Source organism: Oenanthe melanoleuca, unplaced genomic scaffold, assembly GCF_029582105.1.
Source record: "Oenanthe melanoleuca isolate GR-GAL-2019-014 unplaced genomic scaffold, OMel1.0 S388, whole genome shotgun sequence".
Classification (NCBI taxonomy): Eukaryota; Metazoa; Chordata; class Aves; order Passeriformes; family Muscicapidae; genus Oenanthe; species Oenanthe melanoleuca.
In genome coordinates this window covers 3564-15789 of record NW_026613037.1, presented here as the reverse complement: position 1 = coordinate 15789, position 12226 = coordinate 3564, and the positions used below count along the sequence as shown (strand labels likewise).

Below are 12226 nucleotides of genomic sequence, written 5' to 3'. Positions count from 1 at the left end.
ATCGCCAGCCGCGATCGGAGGGGAATGTAAACACAGACGGATGGGTGGAAATGCCGCGGCACAGGGACATCCTCGCTGGGATGGGGTCCATCATCATCCCGTCCTTGTCGGGGCTGGAGTGGGGTCCCCAGGCCTCCAAGGGGGCTGGGGATGAGCCTTCCCAGACTGGAGGTGATGGATGGGGCAAGATGAAAGCTGCCAGCCCGCCAGGCAGGAGTTTATCCTTCCCTCGCCTTATTTGCTTCTCGTTTCAGCAAGCCTTCTTGTAATCACAGTCCAGCCGGGATTGGTGGAAGTGGGGCCGGTGAGGGCAGGAGCTGCCCCTGAGATCCCCCAGGCTGCTCTCATACCAAGGACAGGAGCATTGCATGACTTATAAAACACGTTTTCTTCCCCAGGACCTTCCAGCAGAGTGAATCCTTCCCCATCCCTGAGCCATCCCTGCTCAGCTCCCAGGGATTCAAATCAGGTCAGGAGCAAAGACAGTGCTGATGGAGAGACGGACACCTCGGAGAGGCACTTCTGCTCCCGATTTAGAAGGCAATAATGCGATAACTTCGTATCACATGAGGATGACAAAGGGCTTTCCAGCCCGGGGAGCTGCCCATGGAATGGGCCGATAAAATGCCCTGGAGAGGAACGCACTATAATCGGAGTGTAGGTAGTGAGGGTGGGAGAACACCCAACCCTCTTCCTTGCCTGCAGGCAGCTCCAGGGCAGCTGGAGCTCATTCAGGAACAGGAGTATCCCTGTCCCTGTCCCTGTCCCTGTCCCTGTCCATGTCCCTGTCCCTGTCCGAGAGCCCCGGGCTCCAGCAGGCACCGAGGTGGTGACACGGGGTAGGGCTGGCCCTGCTCTGCCCAGCCAGGATGTGCCCTTAAACCCCGACCTTCCCCCGGTCCTTGACCCCAACACGGTCCATTCTCCAGCAGCAGGAGGAGGAGGAAATGGCAGTGGCCGCCTCTCTGGGTTGGGGGTCACTGCTGATGTCATTCATGCCGGAAATGTTATTTTCCTGCCCAGTGCCCACTAATCGATCCAGCAGCTGGCACAGAGTGAGAGCTGCCTGCCTGGCACCAGAGCCTGCCCGGGCTCCGGGGGGCTCTTGGGGGCACCACAGCCTGCCCGGGCTCCTGGGGGCTCTTGGGGGTACCACAGCCTGCCCGGGTTCCTGGGGGCTCTTGGGGGTACCACACCCTGCCCGGGCTCCGGGGAGTTCTTGGGGGCACCACAGCCTGCCTGGGGTCCCACAGCACCTTGAGGGTACAAACACCCCCGTCCATACCCCAGCCTGGCAGGACACCACTGCCCCGGACACCGAAATGCTGTTCCATAGAAAATGCTCGGAGATCCCCTGGGGACCCGCAGCACCCAGGGAGACACCGCAGAGATGAAGGTGGCTCTGGCCGGGGGTCCGGAGCCGTGCGTGACTGCCGAGCTCCATCTGTTGGAGCCGGGGCGATGGTTTGGGCTGGCGGGGCGATAGTTTGGGCGGGCAGGGGCGATGGTTTGGGCAGCCAGGGCGATGGTTTGGGCAGCCAGGGCGATGGTTTGGGCTGGCAGGGGCGATGGTTTGGGCAGCCAGGGCGATGGTTTGGGCTGGCGGGGCGATGGTTTGGGCTGGCGGGGAGATGGTTTGGACGGGCAGGGGCGATGGTTTGGGCTGGCGGGGCGATGGTTTGGGCTGGCGGGGCGATGGTTTGGGCGGGCAGGGGTGATGGTCTGGGCTGGCTGTGCCCCACAGCCGTCTGGACCAGAGGAGCAGTCCCAGACTGCTCAGGGACAGTCACTGCCACCGCCTGGGTGAGCCCGCGGTGCTGCAGCTGCCGAAACGCTGCTGGCATCTGCTGGCGCCTGTGCCGGCATGTGCGCTGGAATCCAGCCTGGCTCCCGGCATCGCGGCCGTCAGCAGATGTCAGCACTGGACCGGTGTCCGCTGAGGGCCAGCAGAGCCCTGCGGCCAGGGCTGGGGGAGCAGGGAAGGGATGAAGGGCTTTTTCTACTCGTGAGCAGGGTGGTCCCAAGGATGCTCTGACGGGCTTCATGCCAGGGTTCCATCCCTGGGTTCCCCTTCCCAGCCCAGGGGGCCCGCCCAGCCGGCCCTGCTCCGCTCCCACTGCACTTCAGCTTCTCTATAAATCCTTTATTTCACAAAGTATTAAGACAAACGCAATTTTTCCACCGCTCCAGGCCCGGGCAGCCCCACCGGAGCATCCCTGGGGACGCGGCGGGGGGGGCGCGGGACCCGTGTGTGGCCCCGCGTTTGTTCCCGGCCCCTCTGGGGAGGCAAAGCCATTTGGGATGGGGCAGACATCTGTCCCAGCCGCGTTCCCACGGGGACATCCCGGACCTCCCGGGGAGGCCAAGGAGGGCAGCGCTGCCAACACCCCGGGACTCTGCGGTGTTACCAAAATCGGGGGGCACAGGCCGGGGAGGTGCCTTCGAGGGAGAAAAGGGTAGGAAAATGGGAGAAAAAAGGGAGGAAAAAAATAAAGGAAAAGGGGAGAAAAAAGAGGAGGAAAAGGGGAGGAAAAGGGGAGGAAAAGGGAAGAAAAAAGCGGAGGAAAAGGAGACGGGTCGGGGGTCCCGCCCAGACCCCGCCCATTGACAGCCAAGCCCCGCCCTAGTTAAACCCCGCCCCGCCTATTAGCATAACACCGCCCATTTCGGACAAACCCCGCCCATAAACATGTGAGCTCCGCCCGCCCCGGGCCCCGCCCCGCCCCGCCCCGCCCCGTTCCCTCGGCGGGAGGGCCGGGAGGGGCGGAACGGGCGGGGCCCGGGCCGGAAGCGGCGGGAGGCGGCGGCGGCAGTGCCGCTCCTGCTCCCGGTGCCCGCGCGGTCCCGTCATGTCGGGCCGCTGCTGCCACGGGCAGACGCCCAGTCGCGACATCCCGGGCCCCGGCAAGTGCCTCGCCCTGCCCGACGGGGCCCCGCTGCCGCCCGGCGACTACAGCACCACGCCGGGGGGCACCGTGTTCGGGACCACGCCGGGCGGTGAGCGCCGGGCCGGCCGGGGAGGGCGGGAGGGAGGGCGGGCGGCCTGGGGGGCTCGGTTTGAGTGAGGCTCTGCAGGGCCGGGGCAGCGCTCCGCTGTGTCCCGGAGAAGCACCGGGAGCCCCGCGTGTCCCCGATAATCACCGGGAGCCCCCGCGTGTCCCGGAGAAGCACCGGGAGCCCCCGCCTGTCCCGGACTCGGTGGAGGTTTGGGGGCCCGGGCACCGGGACGGCGCCTGCCGAGGGTCCGGGCACGGCAGCGCCTCGGGAGCCTCGCGGGGAGCAGTCTCGGCCTCCCCGTGGCTACTGATTAATTCTCATCTCTAATATTTGCTGTTTTCTCTGGCAGTCAGCAAACCTTGGGGCCTATTTCTTTATTCCTAATCCCAAATTGTGGAGGCACCCTGCTCTGCTGCTGCAGACACACCATGGGCTGGTTCCTTGTTCCCTCTTTGTCTGCTGCCAGGTCCTGGGCAGCCTCAGAGCTGCCAGGAGAGGAATCTGCCGGGATTTAGTCCTCAAGTGAGAGTAATAAACTGGTTATGCTAAGGGTTCGTGTCCCCATCTCCTCCCTGGAGTGCATTTTTGGCACTGTGGCCGCAGTTGCAGGTGGTGGCCCCTGGCACGGGCGGTGTGGGGAATTCCAGCTGCCCCTCAGCCGGGTTTGCGGTGATTCCTTTCCCACACGTTGGAGGATTTCCCCCATCACACCTGTCCGGGTGGCTGCGAGCAGCAGGAATGCTGAATCCAGAAGAACAAACTGTGGGACGGGATGGAGAGTTTGTTGTTCCCTCGCGTCTACCGCAGGATCCCAGGGGTTAAAATTCGGAGAGAAGGGGAAGTGACACTGCTGACTCACCGGGCTGGGTGAGCGCAGAGGAGCTGAGGTTTTGGCTGTTTTGGCCGGGTGTTCCCTCCCCCGAAAGCGGCAAATCTCCAGCAGCACCTGCAGAGGTGCGGGAGGCTCGGCCGCCGTGAGTAACGCGGCAGAAATGAGCAATTAGCAATATGTAATGGGCGCTCCGGGGCTGGCAGCCCTTGTCCCGGGCAGGGCTGGGTGTCTGCAGCGGGACGAGAGGCTGGGCAGCGTTTATGGCCGGGGTGTGCCCGCCTGGCTGTGCCAGCCTGCCCGGGGACAGCGTGTTTGGGACACCGAGTGCTGCCCGGCCCTGCTGCGGTGCTGAGGGCAGGGAGGGTTCAGAGCTGCTGGAGGACACACACGGGGCTGTGTGTCTGTCCTTGTGGGACTGGCAGGGAGCAGAGCATCCCTGGTGTGCGGGTTTTCCTGCTGAACGCCCCCAACAGCCCCGGGGAGCTGCCTGTGACAGCCCAGGCTGGCTGTCCTCCCCTGGTGTCCTGCCCTGGTGTCCTGCCCCATCTCCCCACACACCCCTGCCTGTCCTCCCCTGATGTCCTGCCCTGGTGTCCTGCCCCATCTCCCCACACACCCCTGCCTGTCCTCCCCTGGTGTCCTGCCCTGGCTGTCCTGCCCCAGCTCTGCACACACCCCTGGCTTTCAGAAGCTCTGGCCATGAAGCTGTTGGAGGAAATGGAAGCTCCCAGTGCTGCATTTCCAGGAATCTCTGTCCTCATCCTCCTCCTCTGTGAGCTTCCCAGGAATTTAACACCCCTCTCCCAGCCAGCTGAACTGCTGGGTTGGAGCCTCCTCCCAAAACAACTCCAAAATCATCAGTGAAAAGTTTTTCAGTGTTTTGAGAACTCCCTGGCAGAATTTCATTGGAGCACAACAGCTGGACGTGTTATTTTATGTATTTATTTTATATTTATGGTGTTCAAACCAAAGGGAGTTGATTGTTCCAGGACAGATGGTGGCAGGAGCTGTTTGCCCACACGTGTGTACTTTAGTTAACACTTTTGGGGAGGGCACAAGGACAAGTCCCTTTCCCTCTGGACATACCTGATCCAGAGGAGTGTGCAGCCTCCTCTTGGGAAGCAAACTCTGTTTTCCAGCACTTGCTGGGTTAAGCTGTGGGCTTTTTGGAGGGATCCCTTTTCTGCCTGTGGTTTTTGGGCATTTTCCATGAAATTCTTTCATAAGGAACAGGGTGTTCAGTGGTGTTCCTAGAAATCCATGCCTGGAGGCTCAGTGTTTTCAGAGCTGGGAGGTTCCTGGTTAACCCTTGGTGCATTTTCCATCTGTGTAAGCCTTGAGCAAGGTGTGTGGAAGTGCTGCTCTGCCAAGGGAAGTGTCCAGCAGCAATTCCCACTGGGCAGCGCTCAGGGACACAGCCCTGCCCTATCCTGTCCCCTGGTGTGTGCCCACCTGCAGCTTTCAGCCCAGTTCTGGTCATGAGTGCAAATTAAACTCAATTTTCTGTTTGCTTCGTGGGCTGGTGTAACCCTGAGCGAGGTGGAGGGGGCTGGATGTGCTGCTCCCAGCCCCTGTCTGGGGTTTGGAGCCCTGTGCAGTGTTTGGGGACCTGATGTCTCACCCTTCATGGCAGGTACAGTGTCTGTTCCTGGGATTCTGTAAGGAAATCCAGGCTGGGCAGTGAAGGGCTGCATCACGTTAGCACTTAAATACCCAGCCCTGAGTGGTTTGGATTGCAAGGCACCTCAAAGACCTCGGAGTTCCCTGGGCTGGGCAGGGGGGCTGACGTGTCCCTGTCCCCTCCAGGTACCAGGATTATTTATGACCGCCAGTTTTTGATGGAATGCCGCAATTCCCCGGTTGCCAAAACTCCTCCCTCCGACCTTCCCGACATTCCAGGCGTGACCAGCCCCAGCGGGGAGGAGCTGAAGCTTGAAAACCACCACGTCCAAAGCTGTGAGGAGAAAGTGAGCACAGGTCAGTGCAAAACCCCAGCAGCCTGTGAGGTGCACTGCTGGTTCCTAGAAATCCCAGAGCTGGAACGGAGCCAGGAGAGTCCCAGGAACTGGGGACAGCTCTCCAGTAACTTCTTGGAAAGTCACAGTGTGCTCAGTGTCACAGGGAACAAGGTCCTTGCAGTGGTTTGATCCTGCTGTGGGCCCCAGCAATGGCACTTTGGCAGTTACTGGGTGTAATTTGATATAATTCCCATTAATTCAGCATTTGGGAAGCTGCTGTTGGATTAGGAGCCCTGTGGAGAGCAGAGGTGCAGCTGCTGCTGCCTCTCCCTGAGCTGGGCTGTGCTGCAGCTGCTTGGAGTTTCAAGTTACAATTCAGAGCAGGCTTTACTTGAGTTTTTAATATCAGCCTGAGTTGTAAATTCCTCCTGCCTGTTTCTGACCCTGTTTTGTGACAGGGACCCTTCACTGAGGCTGCTGCAGCACGAGCCAATGTGACCCTTGAAGAATTGTTTTTAAAGTTATTTGAGGTTATTTCTTGAAGCAACCTGAACCTACCAAGTGCAAGCATTTCTCTCTAAAAATAAAGATCTGAAGGCTCTTGATGTGTTCTTGCTCCAAGTAAAACCTTTCCAGAGTCAGGTTTGCCTCATGCCTGACACACTGTTGTGACCTGGAGTGGCTCCCTGGACTCCCTGGCACCCTGAAATGTAGGCTGGCTGCTGGGTTGTGACTGTCCCAGAGAATCCCTGTCCTCAGGAGCAGCCTGGCTGCCCTTGCTGGTTCCTGCCAGGCTGTGGGAGCAGCCCTTGGGATAATGAGTGTGAAATGTGCCTGGCTGCGTTTGTACCAGGGATTGTCCTCAGTGTGGTTCTTTACATTCCTGCTCACAAGGACATTCCAGGGGTAAGAATAAATTATTTAAACAGCATTTTCTCTACCTCTGCTCTGGTATGTCTGAAGGAGATCCCCCAGCACTGACACCTTTACCAGAGCTTCACAAGATGATTTTCACACCACTCTGATGCCTGAATGCAGATTTCAAGCACAAACGACCCCATTTCTGAAGCATAGCTTCTCCTTCACTAAAGTCTTTGGTATTTAATGTGGAACTCTGAGCACTCACCTGTGGTTTTGTCCTTCCCAGCAGGTGAGGAAGAGCAGTTTGACATGGACATCTAAGACACCTGCCTGGGGAGTGCTGGTCCAGTGAAGCACCAGAACTTGTGAGGATTCCCACCAGCCAGGCTCACAGCAGCTATGCCTTGAGTGCCTTCCTGCTCCTGGGAGAGGCAGATTCCCTCGGGGGAGCAGAGCAGTCCTGTTCCAGGGGCTGGGTCTCAGGATGCTGCAGGAGACACTCTCCCCCTTGGTTTCAGTTCCAGTTTTATGCTTTTGTTAATCATTTTAATACTGTAAGACTTACAGGAATGCAATATAAGGGAGAAATAAAAATCATGTGGAGTCTCCTGGTGTGGAGATGAATGCAATAAATGTGGCTTCTGTTCCTTATTTCAGCAAGAAACTGCCAGCCTGAGGTGTTAAAATTAAAATGGTCCCCCCTGTGCTGCTGGAGCTGGGCCAAAATCCCTGGTCCCACCTGTCCCTGGGAGAAGTTTTGGTCTTCCAGATCTGCCCCCAGAATAGTGACAAAAACAGTCCCCTGAGTGCTTCCAGAAGGCTCTGTCACAAGCTGTGTTCTCTTGCAAGGGCCAGGTTTGGGCTGCAGGTGGAAATAGTTGGGATCAGTTCAGCTGGAGGCACTTGGAGGGCTCCTGACTGCCCTGCCAGGGAACTCTGGGGAAGAGGGCTTCACAGGGAGGTCAGAAACAAAGTCACTCTGGGTTTGAGATGAGAATTTTCATGAGAGGAAGTTAATTTTGCTGTGGGAAGGTTCTGTTTGGGTCCCCAGAGCAAAATATCTTCATTGTTAGCCTCAGTGAGGTTTGATAAATGTGGTCTGGACAGTCTGTAAGACACTGCTGAGTTACTGCTGGGGGGTGGAGGCACCTCAAAGGAGGAGAATCCATGAGGGGCACAGCCTGAACTTCAGACTTCCCAAACCACAAGGAGTGTCTGTGCAAATCAGGTTTGGTAGATAGCATTTAAATACCTGCTAATGAAGCTCAGTGGTGACATTATGATATGCAAACCCTAATAATGAGTAACAGAACAAAGCAATTGCTGCAGATAAACCTGCATTTCTCCAAGATAAGGCTTAAGGGTTTCTCTGAAACCTTAATGGGAACAAATCCAAATTCATTGCCCTTAGGTGTGACTTTATCAGTCTCTGCATCAGTTAGGTTCTGAGGATGGTTTAGAGAGGAGCTGCAGCAGCTGGGACTGACTTTTTTTCTGTGCTAAATTGGCAGTTTTGGTTTAAAATGGCACAGCTGGACTGTGGTGCAGCTGCAGTTTTTGGTTTAGGAAAACTTCCCATGTTGATGGTAATTTCCCCAAAGTTCCCCTGTTTTGGGGAAGACTGAAATAGCCATGGCAGGCTGGGCAGGGATGAATCCCTGTGCTTGTGCTGGGCTCACCTGCTCTGCCCTAACCAAATGTTCAGAATTACTGCTCCAGCGTGGGTTTGCAGTGGGAAGGGATGGATGGATGGATGGATGGATGGATGGATGGATGGATGGATGGAACCCCAGGTGAGCAGGTTTCCTGGACAGGCACCTCAGCAGGGTCAGGTGTTCTGTGTGTCTGGACAGTGTCCCACTGTGTCACCCACTGTGTCACCCAGGACTGTGGTTTTGGAGGGAGGCATGGGCTGGTGGCCCTGGGATCCCCAGAGGTGCCATCCCAAGCTGAGGGCTGCATACCCAGGCAGTTTGGGGGAGGAACGAGCTGATTTCAGGGCTTTGGTGTCGGTACAAAAGCGGCTGCCGGGTTTTGGGTTTTGGGGGTGTCAGGTATTACAGGTAATGCTCTTAAATGCCATTCCCTCCCACCTGCAGGAGTGGTACCACGTGCTGGAGGTGTTAAGTGCTTTGTCTGTGTCCCGGCAGCTTTGGCAGCTTTGCATCGGTATCTGCTGCTTATGCAGACCCGGGGCAGCATCAAAGCACCAGGTGCCTCCGACACTGATAGTTCAGAGGGAGGGAGGAAACCCTGTGAAACACCTGGCCAGGTGCGACCAGGGGTCCTGCTGGGTTCCTGGTGCAGGGCCCCGGGGCCATGGGCACATCAGGACCGTGGTGGGGGGCAGAGAGCAAAGCAGGGGATGTGATGAGGAGGTGTGACACTCAGGGACATCTGCTCTGGTGCAATTTGTCCTGAGCCCATTCCTTAAACCTTTTCACCCGTGGTGTGGGACCAAGTGGTCTCAGCATCCCATTGCTCTGGTCCTTCACCCTTCACTCCCTCCCTCCCTCACACCTCCAGCTGCTGCATCCTTCAGCCAGGCAATTTAGGATCCACCTCCCACATGCATTCATGTTTGCAGCTCTACAATCTTGCCCGAGCCTTGCAAGGAGCAGCTCAGCATTCCAGGGCACATCCCTGCTTCCCCCAGGTCTGTTCCTCACCCAACATTTGCACTCCCAGGCTGAGGAGCTGCTTTTTGCACGGGCTGAGCCCCGTTGTACACAGTGGGAGGGAGGGAGGGAGGCAGTCGTGGGTGGCTGAGGCACAGCTGGGATGCTCCGGGGAGGTCCAGGGACAAGTTGGCTTTGTCCTTGCATTTCCCATCCCAGCCCCTTTTTGTCTCAAGCAGGCAGAGACACACCCGGTGTCCCTGTGTCCTACCCCGTGTCCCTGTGCCCTGCTCTGTGTCCCAGCCACGGGACAAACACCACCTGCCCGACCCAGCTGGTGCTCTAATGCACCATTTGTACAAATATCACCCTCGGCCTGTGATAAGACCCCTTGGCCTGTTTGTTCTCACTTTTTCCTTTATGTGTGTCCAAAGTAATCTGTGCCTGGAGTCCCCCTGGCCAAGCCAGCCCTTCCCAGAGCAGAACCTGCCAGCTCCCCCAGGCCTGGGGTGCTGAAGGGTCCTTTGCAGGACTGGGGCTGTTCCCTCACTTTATTGTCCGGTGTGTTTGGGCTCCCTCTGTCCCCCAGCCGATGTAGATTGGGGCAGGAGCAGGGCCAGAGCTCTCCCTGCTCAGTTCAGGTCTCCCCTCACAGCCCCGGCCTGGCAGAGCCCGGCTCGCCAGCACATCCTCGCCTAAACCCGACTTTATTGTCATTGTCCACACTTTGATGTTTTCCTTACAGCCCTGGAATCCCAGCCCTTATTTTTCCACCCTGCTCTTCCCAGGGAACGGCTGCTGCCTCCCCCTGCCCCGCCACCACTTCTGAACCCACTGAAGATTCCAGGCAGGGTGATGGAGGGGCAGAGATGGCAGAGATACAGCCCGGGCGGGGCACGGGGGGTGGGGGCCGTGGGGAGAGAATCTTCACTTCTGAACCGTTTGTGAGCAGGAATAGAGAAACTGTAGAGAAAGAGGCAAAAGAATGTAACTTTACATCACCCAGAGCTCCGAGAGAGCGCAGGTTCCTGCTTTGCCTCCTGCCGGGGGTCAGCCCCGCGCCCCCGGCCCTCCCTTGACAGCTCCTGCAAATGACCCTCTAATGACGGGATGGTCCCAGTGTGAAAGCTGTCGGAACATGTGAGCGGCCCCGGGGAGGCTCTGCTGGGGCGGGGGAGCACCAGACACGCTTTGTTTATCCGCCGGCCGGGATGTGGATTGGGGATAATCAGCCTGGGCTGGGATGTGGAATGGGGGCTGCTGCTCCCAGGAGGGGCGGGATGGGGGTGGCCCCTGTCCCTGTCCCTGTCCCTGTCCCTGTCCCTGTCCCTGTCCCGTCCTACGCAGCCACCAGGGCCACCCGCAGGTCCCTCCCGTCCCCTCTGCTGCGGGGCGGAGGATGCCACCAGCGGGTCCCCACGCGTGTGTTGTGTCGCAGCTCGGTCAGTCCGGGACCCCTCGGTCAGTCCGGGACCCCTCGGTCAGTCCCGGGACCCCTCGGTCAGTCCCAGGACAGCTCGGTCAGTCCCGGGGACAGCTCGGTCAGTCCCAGCTCGGTCAATCCCAGCTCGGTCAGTCCCGGGGACAGCTCGGTCAATCCCAGCTCGGTCAGTCCGGGACAGCTCTGTCAGTCCCGGGGGAGCTCGGTCTGTCCCAGGACAGCTCGGTCAGTGCCGGGACAGCTCGGTCAGTGCCGGGGACCTCTCGGTCAGTCCCGGGGACCTCTCGGTCAGTGCTGGGGACAGCTCGGTCAGTCCCGGGGGGAGCTCGGTCAGTCCCGGGGTCCGATCCTCGTGCGGGAGGACACGGTCACCCCAGGGCACTCGGGAGCCCCCAGCCCCATTACTGCTCCGGGTCGGTCACCCAAAGGAGTCGCCTGCACCGAATGGCTTCGAATTCATTGCTCGTACAGGGCACGGCTCTTCCCTTATCTCCGAGGGGTAAATAAAGGAGGAAAATCCCTTTAGCCTCCCCTTCCATGCCTGCAGGTGCCTCCCTTGCTCTTAAGCAATCCCTCATCGGGGTGGGAACAGCTTCGTCCTAATCTCACGGGAGCTTTGGAGCTTTCCAGCATCTTTTGCGCAGTAGAGCATCTTTTGCTCCGGTAGTTTCAGGAGCAGCCAGAGCCCACCTGCTCTCGGAGCAGCTGCAGCCAGAGCAGGCAGGAGTTCTGGATGCAACAGATGGGACACAGAGAAGGGGACACTCACACCCTGGCAGACCATCAACAGCAAGAATCAGCAGACTCCAACGGGCATTTTAAACATATATAATTTATTGATGAACATAATATATTGAACAGCTGTGACCTTTTCACTACCACCCCATCCAGCGAGGGGGAAAAGGTTTGAGCAGGGCTGTGGTTACTTGTTTGTAACAGCTGCCCACCTGGATCTGCCAGATGGGGTTCTGGACATTGGGTGATTCGTCTGAGTTGAGATAGAAATCTGATAGTTTTAATAGAAATATAATAGAATTCTTAGGAGAAATGCCTAAACCCCAGTGGAGATAGAAAATCCCAGTGGTGTGGATGCTCAGCATGACCAGACACTGGAGCTGCAGGGTGCTGAGAACCTGCTGCTCCTGGTGATTCCCATGGCTGGGAAAAGCAGCATTGCCTGAGCCGTGTGGTGGCAGGGAATGACGCTGCTGTGCGCCCCCGTCCTGCACCTCAGCTCCTGCCTCTGTCCCAGACACAGCAGGTGAACACAGCACGGAGCACCCAGCACTCCAGAGCTGACCCTGGTGCCACAGCCGGGTGGCTGGTGGCCTTTTCCATGTGGAGCCTGGATCCAGCCAGGCACTGTGGCCGTGCAGTGCTGTCGGGCACCTGCTCCTCCCCAGGTCCAGCCACGGGTGCGTGGGCTGCAGAGACGCCCTGGTCTGTGCAGTGCTCGTGGGTCGGGTCCCTGGGGGCTTTCGGGCAGAGATGTGTCCCTTCCTGCAGGGTGCAGGGTGCC

General features: G+C 58.5%; 1 protein-coding gene across 2 annotated transcripts; it reads left to right on the top strand.

Annotated features, from left to right (window-relative positions):
* Nucleotides 1-2765: 2765 nt before the first annotated feature.
* Nucleotides 2766-7281, top strand: LOC130266964 (eukaryotic translation initiation factor 4E-binding protein 1-like). Of its 2 annotated transcripts, none has more exons than XM_056516219.1 (3): nucleotides 2766-2997; nucleotides 5636-5806; nucleotides 6938-7281. In XM_056516219.1, exons 1-3 carry the CDS (start codon nucleotides 2850-2852, stop codon nucleotides 6967-6969), a joined length of 351 nt encoding a protein of 116 aa, XP_056372194.1. In that variant the 5' UTR covers nucleotides 2766-2849; the 3' UTR covers nucleotides 6970-7281. The 2 variants fall into 2 exon arrangements, with proteins under 2 accessions (XP_056372194.1, XP_056372193.1); XM_056516218.1 differs by having other exon boundaries at nucleotides 2768-2997; nucleotides 6935-7281.
* The last annotated feature ends 4945 nt before the right edge of the window (nucleotides 7282-12226 follow it).

Coding starts and splice junctions, on each gene's coding strand:
- LOC130266964 (XM_056516218.1), top strand. CDS start 2,850: ATGTCGGGCCGCTGCTGCCACGGGCAGACGCCCAGTCGCGACATCCCG. Junction 2,998..5,635: donor GTTCGGGACCACGCCGGGCG/GTGAGCGCCGGG, acceptor TGTCCCCTCCAG/GTACCAGGATTATTTATGAC. Junction 5,807..6,934: donor TGAGGAGAAAGTGAGCACAG/GTCAGTGCAAAA, acceptor TGTCCTTCCCAG/CAGGTGAGGAAGAGCAGTTT.